The 25,368-nt window shown below is 38.0% G+C and overlaps 2 protein-coding genes across 5 annotated transcripts in view; both read left to right on the top strand.

Moving 5' to 3' along the window:
• The first annotated feature begins 758 nt into the window (after positions 1-758).
• Positions 759-15,769, top strand: sufu (suppressor of fused homolog (Drosophila)). 4 transcript variants are annotated; one of them, XM_046874551.1, is made up of 13 exons: positions 760-1,134; positions 1,447-1,581; positions 1,819-1,955; positions 3,593-3,735; positions 4,386-4,471; positions 5,658-5,730; positions 7,567-7,720; positions 9,953-10,052; positions 12,233-12,271; positions 13,199-13,333; positions 13,887-14,025; positions 14,128-14,196; positions 14,280-15,769. In XM_046874551.1, the coding sequence occupies exons 1-13, from the start codon at positions 983-985 to the stop codon at positions 14,367-14,369; spliced, it is 1,452 nt and encodes a 483-aa protein (XP_046730507.1). In that variant the 5' UTR covers positions 760-982; the 3' UTR covers positions 14,370-15,769. The 4 variants fall into 4 exon arrangements, with proteins under 4 accessions (XP_046730525.1, XP_046730507.1, XP_046730502.1 ...); XM_046874546.1 differs by having other exon boundaries at positions 7,564-7,720; XM_046874569.1 differs by lacking the exon at positions 12,233-12,271 and having other exon boundaries at positions 759-1,134.
• Positions 15,770-19,004: 3,235 nt separating this feature from the next.
• trim8a (tripartite motif containing 8a) overlaps positions 19,005-25,368 on the top strand; it is a 14,100-nt gene continuing 7,736 nt past the window's right edge. Inside the window, exon 1 of the mRNA XM_046874672.1 lies at positions 19,005-21,392. Within this exon, the coding sequence (XP_046730628.1) occupies positions 20,796-21,392 (597 nt within the window). The 5' untranslated portion in view covers positions 19,005-20,795. The remainder of the gene's footprint in view (positions 21,393-25,368) is intronic.

Here is a 25,368-nt window from a genome sequence, read left to right as displayed (position 1 = left end):
CAGTAAGTTGCACATCCTGGTAGTGTATATAACTGCACACTAATGTATTAAAAATGATGTCAACTGATTACACAATCATATGCAACATAAGACAGTATTATGACCTAAACCACCTGTCTGGATGTACGTCCTGTCCTGCAAATTTAAACGTTTTCACCTTTTTTTTTTTTTTTTTTTACTCATATAATTATTAGCCTTTTCTAATTTTGTTAGAACAAAATAAATGTGTAGGGCAAGGGTTTAGGCCTAACCCAGGACGAAACTTGGAAACCAGTGACTATAGCTCTATGAGATCTGGGACAAAGTCTTGCTGTGGTTAATACCCTGCACAGAGTATTATAACACAGGGTATTATGACTTATGACTCTTCCTTAATAGTAATCAATACTAAGCACTCCTGAAATAATTTTTTTTGTTTAATGTAATGAAAATAAACTTATCTAAACTTTACACAGTATAAATAAACAGTAGGTGGCGCCTATTTCTATAAAATATAAACAGCTATCAAACACATTACAGTATCAGAAACAAAGTATGGCAAGTAAACTTATTATTATTGTTGTTGTTGCATTGCATAGGATTAGTTTTGAATAGTATTTAATTCCGTTACTAATAGAAGAGAAGTCTAATACATTTTTATGTAAGGCCAGAAAACAGGCCCGCCCAGTCCAGTCCATACACAGTCCAATCACAGTGCGTTTCTGGTTCCGGCTTGTTCAAGCAAAACTGTTCTGATTGGACAGAATATGTGTCGGTCAAAGTAAGAGGCCACGCCTCCAGCTGACCCCGCAAACCCTAGGGGAGACGAGTGTTCAGGGTTTTTAAAAGTACCTATAATATATATAAATATATATAAAAGCCGGATTTCAGTTAAGTTCTCGCGCGGAGTTAAACACGTTATTAGAGTTTTTCTTAGGCAGAATCGGGATTTTTGTATTTTCTGAGGACTTTTCTATTCTTTCTTGGGTGGCGTGTGGGAAGGATGGATGATATGCGGCCTAGCGGCGGAGCGACTGGCCACCTCGGGCTCGCCTCGCTCTTTCCGCCGGGTCTCCAGGCCATTTACACGGAGTGCCGGCGCCTGTATCCCGATCAGCCAAACCCGCTCCAAGTCACTGCCATTGTTAAGTACTGGTGAGTGTTTAGGACCTTACCAAACTTACTGTTTACATAAAAACAACACGTGCATTAAAATAGTGCGTAATCTAAATGTGAAAATATTTCGATTTCTGACTAATAAGGGGCGTAATGTAGCTGTAACCAGACCGAGCGTTTATATACGAATCCGAATGGTCTTGTTGAAATGTTCAGATGTTCAGTCTTGTTGGATCTGAAAGATCTGCTTGTACTGGTGTTAGAAAGGCTCTGTGCTGTTTAGGACATTGTTACGAATTGCGCACGTCTGTTTAGTTTGCCTTGTTTTACCCTTTCATTATGTAAACACAGGTTAGGGGGGCCAGATCCTCTTGACTACATTAGCATGTACAGGAACGTGGGATGTCCTGCCCTAGATGTACAGGAACACTGGCACTATGTGAGTTTTGGCCTCAGCGATCTGTACGGGGACAACAGAGTTCATGAGTAAGTGTTTATTTACTTTGAATCTACTCTCATGGTCTAATAGCAAAATAAGCATGATCAAAAGTAAAAAAAAAAGTTCAGAGCCTTTTTGTTTTGTTGGTCCTGTTGTGAAAAGCTTGTGAGGTTCTGCATATTAAGTTTCATGTAAAATATTTAGTAACATGTATATAGAGATTTATGCTGTATTGTTTTCTGTAATTTGATGGTAAAATCATATTGACTTTTGTAATCTCTTAGATTCACTGGTTTGGAAGGACCAAGCGGGTTTGGATTTGAGCTCACGTTCCGGCTGAAGAGGGAACCCGGAGAGACCGCTCCCCCGACCTGGCCAGCTGAGCTTATGCAAGGTTTGGCTCGGTACGTCTTTCAATCAGGTAGGAAACTGCTTTTCATATATATCCTAACACTGCCTGCTTCATTTTCTCTCTTTTTTTCCTTAAACGTCTTTAAATTTTTGTATAAGACTATAGAAAGGACATTACTCATAATCTTACATTTCAGTGCTCATGTTAGTTCTCACTCTCCAGTGTTCTGTATTGTTTAAAGATTTATATTCACACTCTTGATGTCACCCAAATGAGAATGGGTTCCCTTTTTGAGTCTGGTTCCTCTCAAGGTTTCTTCCTCATAACCTCTAAGGGAGTTTTTCCTTGCCACAGTCATCATGGCTGCTCATCAGGGATAAATACACATCGTTCACCTTAACTATTGATTTCTGTAAAGCTGCTTTATGACAATGTCTTGTGAAAAGCGCTATACAAATAAACTTGACTTGAAATGCTGCTGATTCCAACTAATTGCATCAGATCTGGTGTATGTGAGGGATAAACCATACGTGTTCTGCAACGCATGAAGCCAGCCACTTTGGAGGATAGCTCAAAGAGTAATTCATATTAGAGGGATTTTACAAAACAGTGACGGTGTTTGCTTGGTGATAAGTGTTCAAAATGATAGATGTTAAATAGAAAAATGCACCGTTCTAGTGCAATATAAAAAAAAAGCAGGGTGAGGTTTCAAGAATGTTGGATCACAATAAAAAACAACAAAAAAAATGTTTTGGGAGATACTAAGCAAATGTGTTTGAGATGCATTTAAGCTGTGTAAATGCCAGGTTGCTTGGGTTCTGTTATTATGACTGACCACTGCATTACCGGTTTATTAATATTTAATAAAAAGCAATTTGGTTGGATTTGAACATCCAGTTGGAGCCAAACATGTAGTTTCTGAATGTCTTATACAGGATTAAGCACTTGTATTATTATTATTATTATTATTATCATTAATAGCAATAAAAGAATGGTGATGATAATAATAACAATAATAATAAATATTATTATTTATTATTATAATGGAAGAGGGTGGAGTCATTATTTTTGTATGGGCTGTATCTTGTACAATCAGTTTTACCTACGTTCTCTTTTAACAGATGAACATCATTAATTATTATTGATGAAGATGGTCTTAGGAGATAGACTTTATATCGCTGAAGTTATACACATTTGGATGAAAAAGTCTTTTGTCATCACAATTGGTTTGTTAACTGATTAATGGCAGCACTTTAACGTAAAATAAAAAGAAAAGAATCTTTTAAACAAATGTTGCTGAAATACAGCTAGATTATGAGATACTAGATAATGTGTAATATACTTTTCAGTGCACAATACTATTAGCTTGTTTAAATGATAAAACCTAAAAAAAAAGAAAATAAAAAAAAGATAAAGCTTTTAGTTTATATTACCTGTTTTATTGCTTTTCCTTGGGTACATTTTGGAGGAAATGTCTTCAAAATAAAACCATGTTTTAAACCATTTGGTCAAGACATCCTAACCAAACATCTGATCAGAAGGTCATGTGGTAATGTAAGAACCAAACTGCCCCTGCTGAGCTCTTACACAAAGCCTTGAACAAAACACTCAACTGCTAAGTTATGTAAATTAGATCGTTTTAAGATTGGCATGTGCCAAATGACACAAATGTAAATTTGAATGTGTTGTCCTTTTTCGGGATGCAGAAAACACATTTTGCAGTGGTGACCACATTTCATGGCACAGCCCCCTGGACAACAGTGAGTCCCGAATCCAGCACATGCTGCTCACAGAGGACCCCCAGATGCAACCTGTACAAACCCACTTTGGACTGGTCAGCTTCCTTCAAGTAAGGCTCAATAAATATACTGTATATTGTACTCTTGTTTTTGCATACTAGTGCTATAGTTTTACATGTAGTAGAAGAATATGCTGCCTCTATGCAAATACAAAATAATAACTTAAACCTTTATCCTATATAAGTATACTATAACACACTCCCTGTCCAAAAAAAATAAAAAGTCACACACACTAATATGTTGTTGGACCGCCTTTAGCTTTGATTACAGCACATATCGCTGTCGCATCGTTTCGATAAGCTTCTGCAATGTCACAACATTTATTTCCGTCCAATGTTGCAGTAATTTTTCACCAAGATCTTGTATTGATGAAGGGAGAGTCGGACCTCTGCGCAAAGTCTCCCTCAGCACATCACAAAGATTCTCAATGGGGTTAAGGTCTGGACTCTGTGGTGGCCAATCCATGTGTGAAAACGATGCCTCATGCTCCCTGGACCACTCTTTCACAATTTAAACCCGATGAATCCTTGAAAATTGTGATAATAATTCTAGCTAATTTCCTGCTTTGTGATGATTTTAAGACCATTAAAAGCTTCATATTTTGCTAATTTGGGCTTAGCTTGGAGTGTACGGTGTGTGTGTGTGTGTGTTTATTTATTTGTATTTATTGTTTTTTTTTTTTTTCTTTTGTGCTTTGAAGATCGTGGGGGTGTGCACAGAAGAGCTCCAAGCTGCACAGCAATGGAATGGTCAGGGCATTTTGGACCTGCTGCGTGGAGTGCGTGTGTGAGTATTCTCCTAAACCAGGTTCAGTGTAAATTAAGGACAAACCTTGTTTATACTCAATTAATGTGTTCAGTAAGGAGAAACATGACTACCACCACTTAAGTGTTGTTCAAGGTAGAGACCTGCACAGGACGAATTTTTCAGTCCCGCTCCCGCAAAGTTCTGTCCCGCTCCTGCAAAAAACATATATTATTTAAGTTTTGTACCGCTTGTGCCCGCAGGAGTTTTGCAGTCCCGCTCCCACAAAAATGTTCTTTTATTGTATTACATTTTTATTTTATTATTTTATTTTCTCTTCAAATGCCTGCAGGTAAAATGTATAAGTAGCTTTATTTTCGGCGCACTGACTGCTTTTTTTTTTCCCTTTTGTATATAAATGAAAAAGAAATGGAAAAGTAACAAACGTTTCGTTTTATGACTTTGACTTTTTGTGTAAATGATGAACATGGACATGAACAAGGAACTTTTCAGAGCATAGACAAGACAAGACAGGAAGCTTTTATTGTCATTTCAACCATATATAGCTGACACAGCACATAGTCCTTCAGAACCCTGATGCTACATACAACAATCACAGAAACAGAAAACACAGGGCTAAGGACTAGTAAGTGTCCTCGCCACATAAAGTGCATGTGTGTAACCTAGAACATCAACTGAAACGATATCTTGTAAAATCATGGCCAAGGATTTGTTGTGTTGTATGTTCCTTTCTTTAATAATGAAGTAATATCCGTAGCTCTCAGTGATTCATCTCTGTCTTGCGCTTCAGACGTTGTGCCTCTGTGTGCTCTAGTAGTTGCTGTTTATTTTACTTGCTATTTTTGATTTTGTGCACTACATTATTATATAGATTACAGTTTATTTATTTTTAGTAATTTCAAAAAAATATATTTTTTAAAGACCATTTGTCCCACTAATGATTTTATTCTCCCGTAACCCATTCATCTGCATTCACCAATTAAATCTTGTCCCGTGCCGCACTCGTTTGCACGGGGTCCCACGGTACTCCCGATATGCCTTATGGACAAATGTTGCAAAGTATTAGAATTGCCTGTGACTTCCCGGTTGTGTTTGTTTATTTTTTCCCTCAAGTTAATGGTCACTGACCCTGAGAGGCTTTGTTTTACCCTTTTTTTTCATTAACCGTATGTAAATGGACATATCCTGCCTCCTGATCTGTTTGCAGTGCAGGAGGCCCGTGGTTAATCACTGACATGAGGAGAGGGGAGACTATATTTGAAATCGACCCTCATTTACAAGTAAGGCTTTATTTTGTTAATCAAAACATCTTCCCCTTTTTTGCTTTGTCTTTGTGGTGTATTTCATGGCTGATATGGAATATATGACTGAAAAGACTTGCTGGCATAATAATTGCATCATTCAGCAGCCCTAAGAGCTTTTCCATGCTGGATAAATGAAATAACATCAAAAGAACGCTTGCTTATTTCCTCACTTTTTTTTTTTGAGAACACTTTACTTCCTATTTTATTTAAATTACCCAAATATAATTTATGTGATAGTAAATAAGACGGTTTTTTTCTGTCTGCTGTTAGAACTATCAAAGATGAAATCATATGTGGAATGCAAAATTGATAATATACAATGAAAATGACTTCTTAAATGGCAATATTAAATGGCAGTACAGTCAAGCCTTGGACATTAAAGAGGCGAGGCTTTTAAAGAACTTGTATTTTTTCCAAATTCTTTAAAATGCTTCTGTTTAATCAACACACACATCAGCTGCATCTGTGTAACCAGTAAATTATGGGGAAGTGGTTGATAGGAATTGTTACACATTGGCACTGCCTGCAAACATTAACCTAAACAGTGCTATTAATGTCTCATTTTGGCATTTCAGTGGGTGTTCAACTTTCTCTCGTTGTCAGGGCTGTGACCAACTGTTAGTTTGATCATTGATTATTTGTTTTCTAATTAGTTGTATAGTTTAATTGTTTTAAATCTGCACTAAGCAATAAAAATATATTTTCATATGTAATACGTATTAAAGTTCATGGTATCATTTCTATAAACAAATCTTACTGCAGAGTTCTTAGTTTGGCTTCATTAAGTGACACACCACAGTAGAATACAATATTTATTAGATGATCTGTTATTTCACAGGATATTTGTTAAATTCTGAACAATTGAATTCGGAAGACCCACTTTCTAGCTGCCTAACTGACACACTAAACCTAAAATAAACTCTTTCGTCAAGTGATCAAAAATATTGGAACATCTAGTGACAGACGTGTTGATTGTAGTTTAGTTATTAGCACTTAGTGTCTGCTTTTGGTTTTGTCTGTGAGGACAATTAAATTTCATTGAAAAAAGTGTTAAATCAAGAGAGCTGCCTATGGGAGAAAAGTAAGCTGTTTCGAAGATGAGAAAAGAGTGGAAATTGATTAAAGCCATTATATAAGCATTAGGCATAACCCAGCAAAAGAAAGAAACTACTTGTGTACTAACAGGCAGACATCAAACAGGTCAGCCAATGAAAACAGCAGCAGCTGGTGACATTGTGAGAGCTGTGAAGAAAAACAACAGGCAATGACATAAACAACCACCTCCACGAGGGCAGGGGTGAATGTATCACAATCTCTTGTTTGAAGAAAACCTTGAGAGCAACAATATATAAGCTATACCAGAAGTACAAGCCTGGAAAAGCATCATAAGGCAAAGGGAACCCATTTTAGCGGGTTACAGGCTTGATGTGGTTATTTTGTTTTAGTTTAAGATTATGTTCCAGTACTTTTGCTCACCCAAAGAATGAGCAGTTTACTGCCGAAATTGCACATCCAGGTGTAAATATCATAAAGTGAATTCCCGAAATTCGGATCTATTGTCACTGTTATCGATCTCAAACCCAAACATCTTGAGTGTATACTAAAAAGAAGGGGGGAAAAAAAGGATTTGCCTTACCGTTCCAATACTTTCGGAGTGAACTGTGTAATGTTGATTCATTTCAGTCATTTCCTATTGATGATGTTCATAATGGATCATTTTTTCAGACAGTAGACATGCGTCATTTTACCCGTACACTTTAGTCTGCATGTGAGTTTGACCTGCTGTGTTGTGCATGTGATTTATTCAAGCAGGAGAGGGTGGATAAAGGCATCGAAACGGATGGCTCTAACCTAAGCGGTGTCAGTGCCAAGTGTGCATGGGATGACCTGAGCCGCCCTCCTGAGGACGAGGACGACAGCCGCAGCATCTGCATTGGATCACAGCCACGCAGGCTGTCCGAGAAAGGTGAGCGATTTTAATATAGGGAATGATATAACGATCTAAGGCAACGTTTACACAAATGCAGATACATTTGAAAACTCTGCATCCACACTTTCGTTTTCAATCGTTTCCCAAAAGTTGCTCATCCACATTGAGACGTCTGATAAAGTTCATGTCCTTGTACTGCGCACGCGCAAATGGATGACTCTTCAAACCGCGCCATTTCCACCTGGCTTTTATTTTCTTTCCAGCTTTTTGAAAAGTCGCGCCAATGACTAAAAATGCCTCATTGTTTTTTGAAAGCCTCCATTTTCACAGTCCACACTGTGACACGAAAGCGGTGTTTCCAAATTGATCCACTATGGAGAGCATTTTTAAAAGCTATGTTTTTGTTGAGGCCAAAAACGAGAGAAAATGTGTTGTTTAAATGAATCCGTGTTACTGCAGGGATGGCCAAAGACATTTTCCTGATCCGTGTCATAGCAAAATTTGCCACAACAGAAGCTGGGTCCTCTTGTGTTGAATTCTGTGCCAATGTTGCCTGGAAACAATAAAAAAATAATAATAATAAGTAAACTAAAAAAGCTAAATTGAGTTTATTGTGGTATAACCCGTTTATTGCGGGAGTCCCTAAAATCACATTGTCTGATTTTTTTAAAGAATTTATTTGCAAATTATGTTGGAAAATAAGTATTTGGTCACCTACAAAAAAGCATTTATCTGGGTCTTACAGACCTGTAACTTCTTCTTTAAGAGGCTTCTCTGTCCTCCACTTGTTACCTTTATTACTGGCACCTGTTTGAACTCGTTATCAGTATAAAAGACACCTGTCCACAACCTCAACAAGTCAGACTCCAAACTCCACTATGGCCAAGACCAAAGAGCTGTCAAAGGGCATCAGAAACAAAATTGTAGTCCTGCACCAGGCTGGAAAGACTGAACATGCAATAGGTAAGCAGCTTGGTGTGAAGAAATCAACTGTGGGAGCAGTTATTAGAAAATGGACGACATACAAGACCATTGATAATCTCCCTCGATCTGGGGCTCCACGCAAGATCTCACCCCGTGGTGTCAAAGTGATCACAAGAACGGTAAGCAAAAATCCCAGAACCACACGAGAAGGCCTAGTGAATGACCTGCAGAGAGCTGGAACCAAAGTAACAAAGGCTACCATCAGTAACACACTACACCACCAGGGACTCAAATCCTGCAGTGCCAGACGTGTCCCCCTGCTTAAGCCACTACATGTCCGGGCCCGTCTGAAGTTTGCTATCGAGCATTTGGATGATCCAGAAGAGGATTGGGAGAATGTCATATGGTCAGATGAAACCAAAATAGAACTTTTTGGTAAAACTCAACTTGTCATGTTTGGAGAAAAAAGAATGCTGAGTTGCATCCAAAGAACATCATAAATACTGTGAAGCATGGGGGTGGAACAGCATGCTTGTTTTTCTGCAAAGGGACTAGGACGACTGATCCGTGTAAAGGAAAGAATGAATGGGGCTATGTATCGTGAGATTTTGAGTGAAAACCTCATTCCATCAGCAAGAGCATTGAAGATGAAACGTGACCAGGGCAACGAAGGAGTGGCTTCGTAAGAAGCATTTCAAGGTCCTGGAGTGGCCTAGCCAGTCTCCAGATCTCAACCCCATAGAAAATCTTTGGAGGGAGTTAAAAATCTGTGTTGCCCAGCGACAGCCCCAAAACATCACTGATCTAGAGGAGATCTGCATGGAGGAATGGGCCAAACTACCAGCAGCAGTTTGTAATAACCTTGTGAAGACTTACAGATAACGTTTGATCTCTGTCATTGCCAACAAAGGGTATATAACAAAGTATTGAGATGAACTTTTATTATTGACCAAATACTTATTTTCCACCATAATTTGCAAATAAATTCTTTAAAAATCAGACAATGTGATTTTCTGGATATTTTTTTTCTCATTTTGTCTCTCATAGTTGAATTTTACCCATGATGAAAATTACAGGCCTTTCTTGTCTTTTTAAGTGGGAGAACTTGCACAATTGGAGGCTGAATAAATACGTTTTTGCCCCACTGTATGTATAGTACATACAATATAAAGGCAGTAGCAGTGCAGAGGTGTGTGGACATTGTTGAAAAGTACAAGTAAATGGTTCTAAGGCGATGGCATTGAAGAAATGTGCCGACACTGTTGTAATGCTGTACAACATTTGACTAAAAAGACAAACAAACCTGTAAACCATTCTTAAAAGTGTGCTGTGTTTCATACGCAGACACTGAACAGATCAGGGAAGCCCTGAGGAAAGGACTGGAGATCAACAGCAAGGCAGTCTTACCCCCCATTAACAGCCAGAGACACCAAGACCGGTCACTGTAAGTTACTAGAATTTTTTTACAAGAATTGTTTTTTGGGCTTAAATCCAAATCCAACAGTATGCATTTTTTGACATTGATAAGTTGTATAAGGTGTGGACAGGGTGTGGGGGGTTTGTGTGTTCCCACAGTGAACTTATCAGACTGAGATGGAAGGAAAGAATTGGCACCTTAATTTTGATCTCCACTTTTTTTTTTTTTATGTACCGTGTAATTATAATGGGATTTTGCCCAGAACTGGGGAGATGAGGAAAGATTGAGCATGGATTATAATAATTTAATACGATTTAATTAAAATGTTTATACTTTTCTATTGTTATATATTTTTACCGTAAAATGTCTTCTTCTAAACCTTCCAGACTTCATTGTATATTACTAAAACGTGCCTCGAATTTGTGAAATTAATATAACATTTTTTGAATTCAACTATTTAATTTCCTCAAACGTTTATTTTGTTGCGCACATTTACATTTCTGGTTTATCAGCAAATGTTTCCGATGCCACGTATTTAGCACAGCGTTTGTATTCTCTGTAATCTATAACCAGGACGTTGGTCATTCAACACATCTCATACCAATGATCATAACTCGTATGCCCTGCTGTTAAAGTAAAATAATCTGCCGGAAATAGTGTGTAAAGTTTAGTTTCAGAATAAGCAAAAAATAAAACACTCAGCTTTTTGCTGTTGCTATTATCACAAAACAGCTATTACTCTTAATAGTCAACCTCAAGTTTATTAAAATACTTTATTATTAATGGGCTACTTGACAACATGGCTGCTGGCATTTACATGTTGACATAAGCTAACCAGCATGGTTCAAGTCGTAGCGTGTTTCTTCGGCATATTCCAAGATATTGCTGTTTCTTCAGAAATTCCTTGTAGATTTGCAGCAGTGTTATTAATGAGTTGTCGTAATGTGTTGAGTAAAGTTTAGTAATATTTTAGGGTAAATCATTCAATTCATTTCCCTGAAATTGGTGCTTGCTTGGGTGTTTGCCTGGCAATATAGTATTTAGGTCTATTTTTGGTGGTTCGCTAACAAGCTACAATTCATTCATTGAGCCATTGAAAATTGCATTTGTACTTACTACGTTCTAGTTCCTATCCGAATGTTTATTCTTGTTGAGTTTTGGATTCCTAGGTAGCAAATTTTGTTTCACTTAACATACCAAACAAACCAGTAAGAGTACCAGTACCAGTCACTATATTTAGTATTTAGTGAGTGTTATAATTATCAGTATATAAAAGTTGTGTTAACTGGAGTGCTGTACATTTTAGGTGCCGACTTTTTAGGACCGGGGAAATATTGTACAGAAGTTATTTGTGAGCAGTTGTTCTGAAATCTTTGGTGTCGGTGTAATGATTTGTCTGATTTCATTGTTTCGGTCACTGCAAAGTTTAAAAAAAAAATTTCTACTATCCGTTTTGAGCTGTGTGTCGATGTTCTTTATGGTAAGCTGTGATGTTTGACGGTCCGTTCTTAACTCATCGATCTCAATGCAGTCGCGCTTCATTCAACACCTTGCACAACAGGGGGTTGGGGTAATCTTAGCCTCCTATTGTGTTTTGTCCATCTCATCCTGCTCACCTTGCCCCCTGGCCATAAGCAGAGGATCTGCTGTCTTTCTTTAGCCGTGCCACACATACAATTACCACAGCAGAGTATGTCTATGCTTAGCCTTTAAAAAGCATAGAAATAGAAGGAATATATGCAGAATGTATTGTACTATGCAGGGGGAAATATGAATGCATTTATAATTAGCATTTATACATTTTGCTGATGTTTGACTTAATCTGAATAATAATCTTTGGCATTCTAGAAATCTTACTCCTATAGCACATGCATGTTCAATTTAAGGATTAATTATCAAACCGGTTCCCAAAATGGTTGATAAAAGCAGCAGTAGGTAGAGTTGTTTCCCTTTAACAATTGTTAAGAAAGCTTTGCCTTTTTCACTGACTGACCGGATGCAACACCAACAATCAGACCTTTAATATCATAATGGTGTGTAAGGTGCTGAAAGCATTTCTTCCCTTGAAGAAAAAAAACTAGGGAAATGGTGGTCTCTGTTCTTTGTGGCTTTAAAAAAATGGAAATTGATTTTCCTCTTGACAGTAATGGTAAATGCATTAATTTCCTCTTCGCTGTGGTACAAATTTACTCCTAATTTCTCTTTAGACAATCAGTCGGACATTTGCAGAGCAAGCAGAATTCAAGGTAAGAGCCAAACAATAGAGAGAAAAAAAAATTCACTCCTAAACAAAATGTTCCCTAGTGGAGTTTTTTCATTAATAAATGGTACTGTCTTCATCTGCAGGTTACATTTAGTTCCAAAAAGATATGTATACATTATGTAGTGGACTGTGTGGCGTAGTACATACTATAATTTTGTTAGTTGCACACATCACTGTAAATGTTGAAAGGAGCAGTTTTGTAGGAAGGCAGTGGTTCGCTTTGATTCTTCTTGCCCTAAATATAAATAATTAAAGCCTTTTCTTTGCTAAAGACTTTTTGTCTGAATTACTTAGGATAACAAATGGGCCAGTATAGCTGTGATGTGGCAGACCATGGGACCTGAAGTGCTCTAAGTTACCTCGGGTAACTGCTTATTAGAAACCAATAACGGATGTCGTAAAAGTGGCTCACTTTTAAATGGCGAACGATTAGAAATGTGAAACGATTTGATGCTTAACATGATTATAATTGCATTTATATCCAATGGAACATTAGGGTCACAGACAAAATTTAGTGTAATGGTCTTAGCACTGGTCTTTGCTGAAGTAATCCCAATTTCTATCATGGAATTAATGTTGTGTGAGCTGGACTGCTTCTAGTGGTGGTGCCATATTTATAGCTATTTCATAAACTTTAAACCGAAAATTTGCAGTTTGGCCTCCTGGTAGTTCATTGACTTAAATGCAAATGTGTGCGCACTAACCAGTTTATCTTATTAAGGATAAGCAGAGAAAAGGGGACTGTTGCTTTATGCCTAGGGATATTTAGAGCAGTCTACCTTTGTGACTGCAGGAAATAGGAGCAAATGAAATATGCAAAATTATTCATTCCTTCTCCCTTCATCTCTCTTGCTTTCTGTTTCGCCCCTGCTCGCGCCCCTGCTCGCGCTCCTCCTTGCTCCCTCGTCAGAAGCCGTAAGGACAGTCTGGAAAGTGAGAGCTCATCCGCTATTGTTCCTCATGAGCTGGTCAGGACACGACAGCTGGAGAGTGTGCACCTCAAGTTCAATCAGGAGTCTGGAACTCTGCTCCCGCTGTGCCTTAGGTAATGTAAAGACTTTTACAGTCTCTGTTGAAGGCATGCTTTCATCCCCGCCTCCCCATTCTCTCTCTCTCTCTCTCTCTCTCTCTCTCTCTCTCTCTCTCTCTCTCTCTCTCACACGCACACGCCTGGTTTATTCAGAATTATTTATGCACAATAGTACCTGCAGTATATTTGAGCCCTTCCTCATCCACCTGGTAATGGGTATTGTGTACAGAAGTGTATTTATTTATGCACTACTTTATTTAACACCCTGTTATTTTGAGATTATCCTTTACCCCTACAGTGTTATTCTAAAAATATCATAACTCTCAACATGTTCTGAAAGCCAGCAAATCTTTAGGCCGGTTCCAGCAAGCCCAAGCGTTGGCATTAAAAGGATTTAGTATAAGATCTGTGTTTGAAGTGTAATTTCATTTTGTTTAGTTGAAACCAAAGACATTTTTTTTTTTTTTAAGCCTGAAGGCGATCCATGAGAATTTCATCTCTGTAGCAATCGAAGCACTGGTGGCTGTCGGTTCTAAACAAGATTTTTTTTTTTCTCTGTCTTCCATAGAGGTCGCCTTCTTCATGGAAGGCACTTCACATATAAAAGTATCAATGGTGACACAGCTATCACTTTTGTATCCACTGGAGTGGAGGGTGCCTTCGCAACAGAAGAGCACCCCTACGCTGCTCATGGGCCTTGGCTGCAGGTAATGAATATCCAGTTCTACAGTTCTTATTCGAATGGCAACCTCACTGAACAGGTATAATGATGTACACTTGTGGGGTTTTTTTTGTTTTGTTTTTTGAAGATCCTTCTCACTGAAGAGTTTGTGGAGCATATGCTAAGCGACCTTCGGGACCTGAGTATTTGTGAAGAGGTGGGTAATCACCGGCCGCGTAATGTTCGGCTTTAAAAGAAATTCATGAAGCACCGTTCTTAAAATGCATCCTTGTTTTTCAGTCCAAGCTACCAAAGGAATACAGCTGGCCTGATAAGAAGCTGAAGATTTCTATCCTGCCAGATCGAGTGTTTGACAGCCCGCTACAATAAGACTGAGGAAGCCTTGTCTCCTCCCGCGTCTCTGGAGAAGTGCTGAGCCGCAGGGGCTCCACAGAGACTTACGCATATACACAGTTGGAGGAAATGGACACGTAGACACTTGACTCCCTCTCAGACAACTGTTGGCACAAAACACCGAATATGCCGTTTCTCACCCAGCATTAACTCCATCATAGCATTTCTCCTGTTCAGTCGAATGCATTTAGTCACTCATACTGTTCAATTTTAAAAGTGCCTGTATTTACAATGTTTTTACTATTTTTTTGAATACTCTGAGATGGATTTACTGTAAAAAAGGGCTGTAGCAGGTTTGTTGTGTGCATTAACCCAGACTGATAAATGCATCAAGTTGCAGAACGACTTGCTGTAATCAACAACAAAAAAGAATATTATTTAATGGAGAACAAACAGGGAACAGATAATACAGATTGTTTATCTTTATTTTTTTAATGCGCTCCACAAATGATCATTTTGCAAAAGAGTTTGGCTGAAACCATGTTTATAAATTTTAACGGTTGGGCATAGCAACTTTCTAATTCTGCCAAATATTCCCCAATGTTTTCTGTGCCACAGTGAAGTACTGATACAAAATCTGCTCAACATTTGCTTTGCAAATTAAAGAATTTTCTGAAATGTTCACTTTGTGTGCACAAAGATTGATTATGCCAAAGGTGTATTTCTTAAAAAATAAAATCATTTCTAGTGCTATAAATATATACTGCCAATCGAAACATGATACATTTTTATCTTGTCAATTTTTAGTACTTTTCTCCATTGTTTAGAAATGTACACATTTATCATTAAGTCTTGCTAAGAAATGTTTACCGGCTCGAGTAAACTTTTTTCCCAGTAGAACTATATCTCATGAAGTCAAGCTGTAATTAATCTACCTTTTTTTTTTAATCATGATTTATTGAAGTGTTTAAATTGCACTCAAATTAAATATACTAGTGCCTGTTAAAAACTGTGATTAACACTACCTTCATTCAAGTTGATCTATACCAAAGCCAGTATTTAATTAGCATTCTCATGTATTGGATGTAGGGGATCAAAAGTCCATTTTTATTCTGATTCCTCTGATTTCTTTAACCATTTAAAGTGCAATGGTTAACGTTTCCACCTGTTGTTCCTGTTACGTTCCATGTTTTATAGATGCAAGTGAAAAGGTGTTTGTGGTACAGTACATTGGTCCTTTTTGGTAATGCCTGGAATGCATCCTAAACCATGAGCTGTCTGTATTTTATTTTACTTTTTGTGGTGTTTTTTTGGTTTGTTTGTTTGTTTTTAAATGATGTGCTTTTGTAGTGTATTGTTCTTTTTTTAATATTCTTTCTCATCACTAAACTGCCTGTTTTTTATCACTATAGTGCATTAAAGTTTATTTACATTTACATTTTCTTACTGCCATTTTAAAATGTATAAATAATAGAGAATTCTTTCTAATATTTTTACTTAAAATAACTAAAATTAGTCCAAAGTTACATTTAAAGATGTTTACCAAGTGCTCATTTGTATGCCATACCTTTCCTAACCATCAATTTTTGTTATCGATGTTTTGGCTCACATCTGGTGTTTGTAGTGGCAGAATGCTGCTATATACAGCAAGACTGCAGTGTATTTACAATTATATTTACTTTATATATATTTATATAGTCATGACATTCATTAAAGAAGATCGCCTTTGTTTCAACAGTCAACATGTTAGTCACATGTTGACAATAACACAAAAATCTAAACAGTTAGATTCAGCAGGATAACAACTTTTATTTGACTTTGGGTGACAATTTCATTACCAAAAGCACCCATTTAAATTAATGAATTATATAAACTCTTGGTAGACAAGTTTATAGGCTACACTATAAAACACAGATGTCCACTTAACAAGGGAGAACAGCTTCACCAATGTGAAGCACCATTGTAGAGCAGTCTGATATGACCCAATTCCCCCCAAAACGTGGGCTGCTGTGTAAAATGTAAATGAAAACATTAAGCAATGATTTACAATAGAAAATACTGACAATATAAAATAAATGTTTAAAGTAAGGAAATGTACTATTTGAATAGAAAATTAGGTAATTTTGAATTTGATGGCTGCAACATGTCGGGGGAAAAAAGTTCGGAGAGGGCAAAAAAAAAAAAAAAAGAAAAGGCTGGAAAAGTAAAAGTTGTTAAACTAAAAAGATTAGGGTAATTACCAACAGGTTAGAAACATGATTGGGTATAAAATTTGTATTTTAGAGGTAGAGGTTTACCAATCTGCAAAAAGCTGCCTAGAACAATTTCAGAATTATGTTTCTCGAAAAAATTGTGAAGATTTTGAGTATCTTATCATAACATACTCTCATCAAAAGATTCAGATAATTTCAAGAGCTCTCTGTGCACAAGGGGGGCATCACTGCATTAAAGAAACAGACAGGAATTTGTAAAAGAAAATAACTGCATAGACTCATTAAAACCTCCAGAAATCATTGTCTGTGAACACAGCTTGCCATGTAATCCACAAATGCTCGATCATGCAAAGAAGAAGCCACATGTAAACATGATCCTGAAACACCAGCATTTTCTCTATGCCAAAGTTCATTTAAAATGTGCTGTGATCAGACAAATTAAAATGTTTTTGGAAAACATGGACGCCACATCCTCCAGATTAAAGAGGAGAGGGACTATTCGGCTTATCTTCAGTGCCCAGTTCAAAAGCCTGCATCTCTGATGGTATGGGGGTGCATTAGTGCTTATGAACCATCAGTGTTGAAAAGTATATACAGGTTTTATAGCAACAAATGTTCCTATCATTTCCTATCCAAATGTTCCATCTTTTTGGAAAAGAGTATTTCCTCAGTTTAAAAATATGATATGTTTTCTATGTTCTATTGTAAATACAATATAGGTTCATGAGATTTGCCAATCATTTCATTCTAATGTTATTTACATTTACATCATCCAAAGCTTTTTTTACATTTGGGTTGTATTTTATTAATGTATGTAGGTCTATAGGCCTTCTTTAATTATCATGCTGGCTTTCTAGATTAGATCATTAGAAGCCTTTATAAGAAGTGATTAAGACCAAGCCTACAATATATAAATAAGAAGTCAATTGTTGTAATTGTTACCCTGGTAGAACAGAGTGAATAAATAACTGATATGTGTAAATATATATACAGTACAGACCAAAAGTTTGGACACACCTGCTCATTCAAAGAGTTTTCTTTATTTTAATGACTATGAAAATTGTAGATTCACACTGAAGGCATCAAAACTATGAATTAACACATGTGGAATTATATACATAACAAAAAGGTGTGAAACAACTGAAAATATGCCATATTGTAGGTTCTTCAAAGTAGCCACCTTTTGCTTAGATTACTGCTTTGCACACTCTTGGCATTCTGTTGATGCCTACTTTGAAGAACCTACAATATGACATATTTTCAGTTCACTTTTTTGTTATGTATATAATTCCACATGTGTTAATTCATAGTTTTGATGCCTTCAGTGTGAATCTACAATTTTCATAGTCATGAAAATAAAGAAAACTCTTTGAATGAGCAGGTGTCCAAACTTTGGTCTGTACTGTATATATATATATATATATATATATATATATATATATATATATATATATATATATATATATAATATTATATTATATTGTAATAACAAAAGCAAAACTGAATGTAATTTATTTGGATTGAGTTTTATGCCTTGTAGCTACATTCACTGGTATTACCAACAATTTATCAATAGAGCCTCTGGAAAACACCAGCTGCAAAAGATTTGAAAGCATCAATGATCCACTGTGATATATTACTGTGGAGATGTAGAATCTTCATGAATATTGTCCCATATTTTTCACCCAACATGCCAATGGCATTTACGGCCTAAAGGCTGGACTTTGTCACAGTTTAACACAAGACAGACAGACAAATGTAGTTCTAATGGCACTTGTATTTCATTTGCTGTATTTTGTCAATTGATTTTGGAAAAAGCCTTTAGACTGGCATCTGGTAGTCTGGCAGTTCAGATCCTTATGTGTGTGTGTGTGTGTGTGTGTGTGTGTGTGTGTTTGTTCAGCAATAGTTCCTGAATTCTCAAACCAACTGGAGAAAAGGGATAGATTTATTGTAATTTACTTTATCTTTTAAATAGCAAACAATATTGTTACTTATGTTTTTATATGAAATAGAATTGCTGCAATAGAAATTGCTCTTTTTTTAGATTTTAATGCAAATATTCAATTTAGTGCAAAATGTAATTACAATGTAATGTACTGTATGCACACAGTCGCTGTAGTGCCGTGGGGCCCACACACATTTCCCCTTTTACATAAACAGCGTCGTTGTTACCGTCGAAAACATTTTAGGAACGACTTCAGTGTTATCAAGTGAAAATTCTAAACAGTACTGAGTAAAATACAGAAATAGTAACACTTTATTAGTTTCATAATGCCGTTTAACTGTGAACACGACCTTTCTTTTATGAAGTGCTGGTTATCAGTAAATAGACGATAGTTATAAAAAAAATTGCCCTTTTAAAGTAGACCCCGCCCACTCGTGCATACTTCCCGCCCCTTTGTATGAATCAAGGAGGTAAAGGACGATCACGTGACCCAGGGGAGGCGGAGGAGGAGGAGGATGGGGGAGTGTAAATGTGAAGTGTATCCTGAGTTGCAGTCCTGTGCCTGCTTGCATTCCTCTCATCAGGGATTTGCTTAAAAAAGAAAAGAATAAATAAATAAAAATTAATTAATGATTAAATAATACGCCAAAGAAGTAGACCGGATTACGGCGGAAATCCGGCGGATTGATCTCGGACCAGCACTTTGGAGGCTGATTGTGGTGTTTTCGCGGAGCAGCGCTCATCAGTCACTGGGGAATTTCTGGGATTTGGACAGGGAGAAGCTTCATAAAGGAGTGTACACATCAGGAGAAAAAGAAACAGATCCGACACTCCAATCGCGCTTTCCAAAGCAGGAAAACAAGATGGCTGGTGACAGTAAACGATAACAAGGGACCGGAACGTTGTTGTCCCCTTTAAGGACCAGCGCCGTGTGTGTGTGTGTGTGTGTGTGTGTCTGAAATACATAAATATTTAAGCGAGATCGCTTAAACCTATAAAGCTTGACGTTCGGCTGGTCGCTGTTTTGTGAGAGAAGGAATCAGATCGCAGCTCAGCGCCGTGAGCGGGCATGGAGAAGAGTCACAACACCGCGGAAAACCCTTTAACATTGAACGACTACAGATAGCAAGAGAATAAATAGCGTTACAGCGGAGTTTGATCGAGAGATTTCGCGTGTGAGTGTGTGCGCGCGCGGGCGCGTGCGTGTGCGCGTGTGTGTGTGAGAGAGAGAGAGAGAGAGAGAGAGCGCGCGCGAGCTCCGTGGATAGCTTTCATAACGCACGTTAATGTTCTTTAACGTGTTTGCTGTTCTGTACATCGGAAAAGGTCTCAGAACACGGAGGCGGTCTGATCTGGGTGGCAGAAAATCAGACACACGCGTAATGACTACTCCAACATAGAGTTCGAATTGTAAACATTTATATATTATAATAATTATTATTATTCGTCTCGTTCTTCTAATTATTATTATTATTATTATTATTATTATTATTATTATAGCTGTACTGATTTTTCGAAACTATTTTCCGGCGCTCCATTTCTCACAGTATGGAGGCCTGATGTCCTGCCGAGGTAAGTGTCATAACGCCGTCTAGGAACTCTGAACATATACGTATACACAGGGTATACACAGGGTATACACAGGGTATATACAGGGTATATACAGGGTATACCGAACAGGACACTGATCTCGTTTCGGGATCTGGAGATATTTTTGAGCTGCTCGACTCACGTGTGCTTTTACAACTTTCTCAATGATCGGATGCATGAGGCTTGTTTTTGGATAAATACATATATATGGACTTATGGATCATCCGACTTCAACTTTCCAGCGCACATCCGAGTGTTCAGATCAAACACGGGACATGGTGTAGCTTCACCAAAACTTCACTCAAAGCATAGTGTTATTACAGAGACTTAAAGAGCTTTAAACAACTTTACGTGCTTGTAATAAGCTGTATAAATCCCCGAGATCGGTGCGATTGCGTTTTCATCACTGCGCCAAAACCATGCTCAGATATTTAGGAGATCATATCGGAGAACTGGGACTCCGGTGTGGTTTTCAGTAACATGCCCCGTTTGTCGCGATCCGATTGCAAGCCTGAGATCTCTGATTTGTCTCCCTGGACCCTTAATGGAGACTTCTCGACAGCTGTTTGTGCACACCTGGATGCAGCGTCTTCTTCTTATTATTATTAGTATAAAGGGCTTTAAAACAATGACTGGAACAGCGCGTCGAATTCCACTCCGACTTCATTGAAACACTTGAGTAAGCTCTTCAACTTGAAAATCCTGGCCTGCATGTCTTCTGCCCAAGCAGCCGAGATGGCCGAGGCCTGGAAGAACTGTTTTGAAGAGGAGCTCATCTGCCCCATCTGCCTGCATGTGTTCGTGGACCCGGTACAGCTGCCGTGCAAACACAACTTCTGCCACGGCTGCATCAGCGAGGCCTGGGCCAAAGACGTCGGCATTCTCCGGTGTCCGGAGTGCAACCAGCCCTACAAACAGAAGCCCAGCCTGGACAAGAACATCAAGCTGATCAACATCGTGGAGAAGTTTAACGCATTGAACACAGAGAAGGAACCAGCTGTGCTGCAGTGCATTCTGTGCAGAAGGGGACCCGCGCTCCCGGCGCAGAAAGTTTGCCTCCGTTGCAACGCGCCCTGCTGCCAGTCTCACATCCAAACCCACCTTCAGCAGCCTTCTTCAAACGCCGGACATCTGCTGGTAGATGTCGAGGACGTGCGGGCCTGGAGCTGCCCTCAGCATGACGAATACAGACTGTATCACTGCGAGACCGAGCAGGTGGCCGTCTGTCGTTACTGCTGCTTCTCCAGATGTGCAGTCGGCCATGGACACGGCGTCTGCGACGTGGAACTGCGTCAGAATGATATAAGGGTGAGTGGAAGTTACCCGTCTTTCTTCCCCCCAGCTTTCTCGTCTCTCAGGGTTTTTGGGGCTTGCTGATATTTCAAAATAGCCCACTCGAAATGTTGGCCTGAGCTGTGAGTTCACAGATGGAGGGCAACTCTTCTGTCTAAGCACACACACACACACACACACACACACACAAAAGCTGCCAAAGCAAAACCCTTTTCCCATACTCCAATCTTTTTAGAATAAAAAAAAGTATGTTAAAGTAAGCCAGAAGAGTAGCTTTGTCGAGTTCTCAGGGAACAACATGGAAACACCCAGAACAACATGCCTGTTCATCACAGGGCTTCACGTACACACTCATTTACACATAGTACACCTACCTGCAGTTTTTTGGGAGTTGGGATGAAACCAGAGTTTCAGGAAGAAACCCTTGCAGACATGGATAGGGGGCATGCACAAACACCATAATCACATACAGTAACTTTATCTACCCACGGAGTCCCGGTGGCATCACATCTATTGATATCAATTTTATAATAATAAGAGAAATTATAATACAGATGAAATGAATCACACTAAAGATCGTAAGAGCTAAGAATGTAGCGTCCCACCTAAAACCTTGATGACTGAGCAGTTTGTAATCGTTGTGTCTAATGTGACTTTCCGTATGTCATTTTTGTAATTGATACCTCACATCGATGCATTTAGGGTTTCAATTTATGTCTGAATCAGCTTTTACTCCTTACTCTGTTAACTCACGTACAAAACGATTGCTTATAAACTGTATTGTGCATGGATCAGCTTCTGATAATGCTTTAGAATCTGAATGGAAGCTACATTTTCTGGTGTGTGCTAGTCTCTGTCACAAGATTTATAAAAAAAAAACCAAGCATGACTCGCACTATTCATCCTAACCTGTTCTGTTTAAATGTTAAACATCGATCTTTTAGCTATTGAATGAGCTGGTACAGGCAAGACGGAGTCCTGAGAAATGAAACCCCTTCTCCAAATTGTGCCCTCAGTTCTCTAACAGTACAGATCTAATTAAAAAGTTAACCGAATATCCGAAACATCACAGTGTTTCCTTATCCAGTCATGTGACAGATGTTGAGCTGAGAAAAGTAACTAAGACACACTAAGGTGTATGAGGAAGACTACATGGTGGTTCAGCAGCTGCTTTACAAAGAATAATGAGCTGTTGTGAGGTGAGCTGCTGCCGGACTTGGCAGGCGTGACTCGTGGATGCGTGGAGGAATTCTTTTCAGATGGGCAATGTGTCATAGGTCTTAAGGCAGCCAAGACTCAGCAAATTGGGGTGGGGTGAGTTAGGTGGGGGGGTGAGCTTGTGATTTTTGCAGCTGCTGCTGAAAGGCACACACATCCCTCTGTTTTGGTTTCCGACAACAACACATATACACACACAAACACACACTGATATATACAATATCTCACAAAAGTGAGCACACTGAAGGTAAAGATGATGAAGTGGCCAAGTATGATTCCAGACCTGAACCGTATTGAGCACCTGTGGGGCATCTTTAGGTGGAAAGTGGAGAAGCGTCATGTGTCTGTCATGTGTCTGTTTTGTGATGTCATTATGGAGGAGTAAAAGAGGATCCAAGCCACAACCTGTGCAGCTCTGGTGAATTCCATACCCAGGAGGATTGAGGCAGTGATGGATAACAATGGTGCTCACACAGAATATTGACACTTTGGACACAGTTTTGACATTAAGTTCACTTAGGGTGTACTTACTTTTGTTGCCAGCTGTTTAGACAATAATGGAGTATTTTGAGTTATTTTTTTACTGCTTCTATAGTATTGTCCCTTGAGAAAAAGGTTGCTGAAACATGAGGGGTGTATTCACTTGTGACATATTGTATATATATTTTACAAAAACTCCAAAAAACTAATTTGAGGGGAGGAAAACAGGAGGAAAAAGAGAGAGAGAATGACCTGAGCAGTTGTGGGATATAAGAGTGAGTTCCAGGCAGAGGCAGGAAGTTCCTCCTTCAAACACAAGTGACTTCTCATTCCTGTTAAGGATGACATCATATGAGAGCCCCTGGAGGAAGTGAGGTTTGTGTTGCTGAACCCTTGCCCTTGTCAAACTCTTGGTGCCCCATCTTTTTGTTTGGTTATTGTTGTTCTCCTTGTCTTGCATGTGACTGCAGTAGGAAGTATGCCAGGATAACAGGAAGGATGATTCCAAACCTTGCAGATGGTGTTGACTTTTTACTTGTAACATTTGAAATGCACATTACTGTTAAGACATACCTCCGACTTTGGGTGGGGAGACAGATTGGCATAAATTCGATCATTTGTCAACGGCCATTATCATATTTTAATAGGATTTCAGGAAGCTGAGAAATATGATTTATGCTTCATAGAATAGTTTCATTTGAATTGATGAAATCTACAAACAAGTCCAAACAGCATTGTACTTGTATTGGTAAGCCCTGCGCAGTATTGAATAAACCTTAAACACATAAACATTTATTTATAAAGGGAATAACAATGATTTGAACCTTGAGTTAAAAGATGAAAGATTGCATCGAGGTAAAGGAATTAGCTGAATGACTTATTATGTATTGGTGGGTGTGGGAAGGTTGCACTTCCTTGCATTATTTTGGTCAATTTGTTATTAAATCTCTTTAAACCTCACTACAGATGTTTTGCAGGTATGTTCATGACGGTCACAACCATATTGTTATGAATATAAAAAAAACTTGAATAAAGGAAACATGAAGCCCAAATTCACTGTTATTGGAATTGATTATATATAAGGTACTGATTACCTTAAAATGAAGATTACATAGAACATACTTGAGCTACATTTGATCTGCTTACATCCGCAGCAAAACAATACAAGATTCAGTGACAATATGGAGAATTCATGGTGCTTTTAACAAAGAATGTGCAAGTGGTATCATCTTCTTGAGGCCTTTCCTTTCACATTTCTTTTCATTACCTTAGAATGTACTACAAAATGGTGTCAGCTCAGGTAAGAAGATAAACATGATACAAAGCAAGAAATGAACGTATTGTGTGTGTGTGTGTGTATATATATATATATATATATATATATATATATATATATATATATATATATATACACTCACAGGAAATCTGAGCATTCATGGTTTTCTGGCCAGTGAGAAGTCAAGGCACATAAATATATTTACCCTGAAAAAGTTAATGTTACTATTTTTGTTATTTTAAGAAACAAAAGTAAATAGACAAATTACTGTAATTATAACCTTTTTTTCCTTCAATACATGGTTGCAAATACTTTGTGGTTTGATGACTGAAATCTGGACCCTGTTGACGTCACCAGACATCATCTCTAGTGGTGCTAGGTCTTTGCTGCAGTTGGTGTGTTCTGTCTTCAGCAATTTCACATGCTCACTTGGATTCAGGTCTGGTGATTGACAACATTCCACTTATTTCCCTCAAACAAAACAGCTTGGGTTACTTTGACTTAAGGTTGTTGTGATTTTGAAGCATTTGACTGAATTTGAGCAGACTTCAGAATTCACCTCATCTATTCTTCCTGTTTCCATCTTGTGAAAATAAAAAAAACCCTATATTTGATCTGGTGAAATCTTTGCTGACTTTAGTTCACTTTAGACTTTAGTATCATTTTTTTTTACTGCTGAAAAAATTTTTGTTGACTACAACAGTTTTCTTAAGCTCACCAGTGTATTCTTTCTTTTTAATAATGACCCGACTGATTTCTCAGTCTAACGATGGTTTGTTTCACTGGCGCATTGTCAGTTTTTTGGATGTCGTAAACAGTTAACAGCAACAGATTTGAAATGCAAAAAACAGACTTGAAATCAATTATAGACCTTTCATCTGTGTGTTTATAAGAAAAATTATGAAATAATACACACCTGGCTAGTAAGAGCCGATCAGTCAATTGCATAAATACATTTGGTCCATTCAAAAAGGAGAACAAAATAATAAACCAGCTATATTTGACATGTTCTGAGGT

The sequence above is a fragment of the Silurus meridionalis genome, chromosome 2 (genome assembly GCF_014805685.1).
Source record: "Silurus meridionalis isolate SWU-2019-XX chromosome 2, ASM1480568v1, whole genome shotgun sequence".
Taxonomy (NCBI): domain Eukaryota; kingdom Metazoa; phylum Chordata; class Actinopteri; order Siluriformes; family Siluridae; genus Silurus; species Silurus meridionalis.
The sequence above is the reverse complement of the archived record's forward strand: the minus strand, read 5'-3'. Positions and strand labels throughout refer to the sequence as shown.

What these genes read in the sequence shown, in the direction of transcription:
- sufu (XM_046874546.1), top strand. Translation starts at nt 983, where the DNA reads ATGGATGATATGCGGCCTAGCGGCGGAGCGACTGGCCACCTCGGGCTC. An exon ending in TCGGTACGTCTTTCAATCAG is followed by an intron (nt 1,956 to 3,592) that starts GTAGGAAACTGC and finishes TTCGGGATGCAG; the next exon opens with AAAACACATTTTGCAGTGGT. An exon ending in CTGCTCCCGCTGTGCCTTAG is followed by an intron (nt 13,334 to 13,886) that starts GTAATGTAAAGA and finishes TGTCTTCCATAG; the next exon opens with AGGTCGCCTTCTTCATGGAA.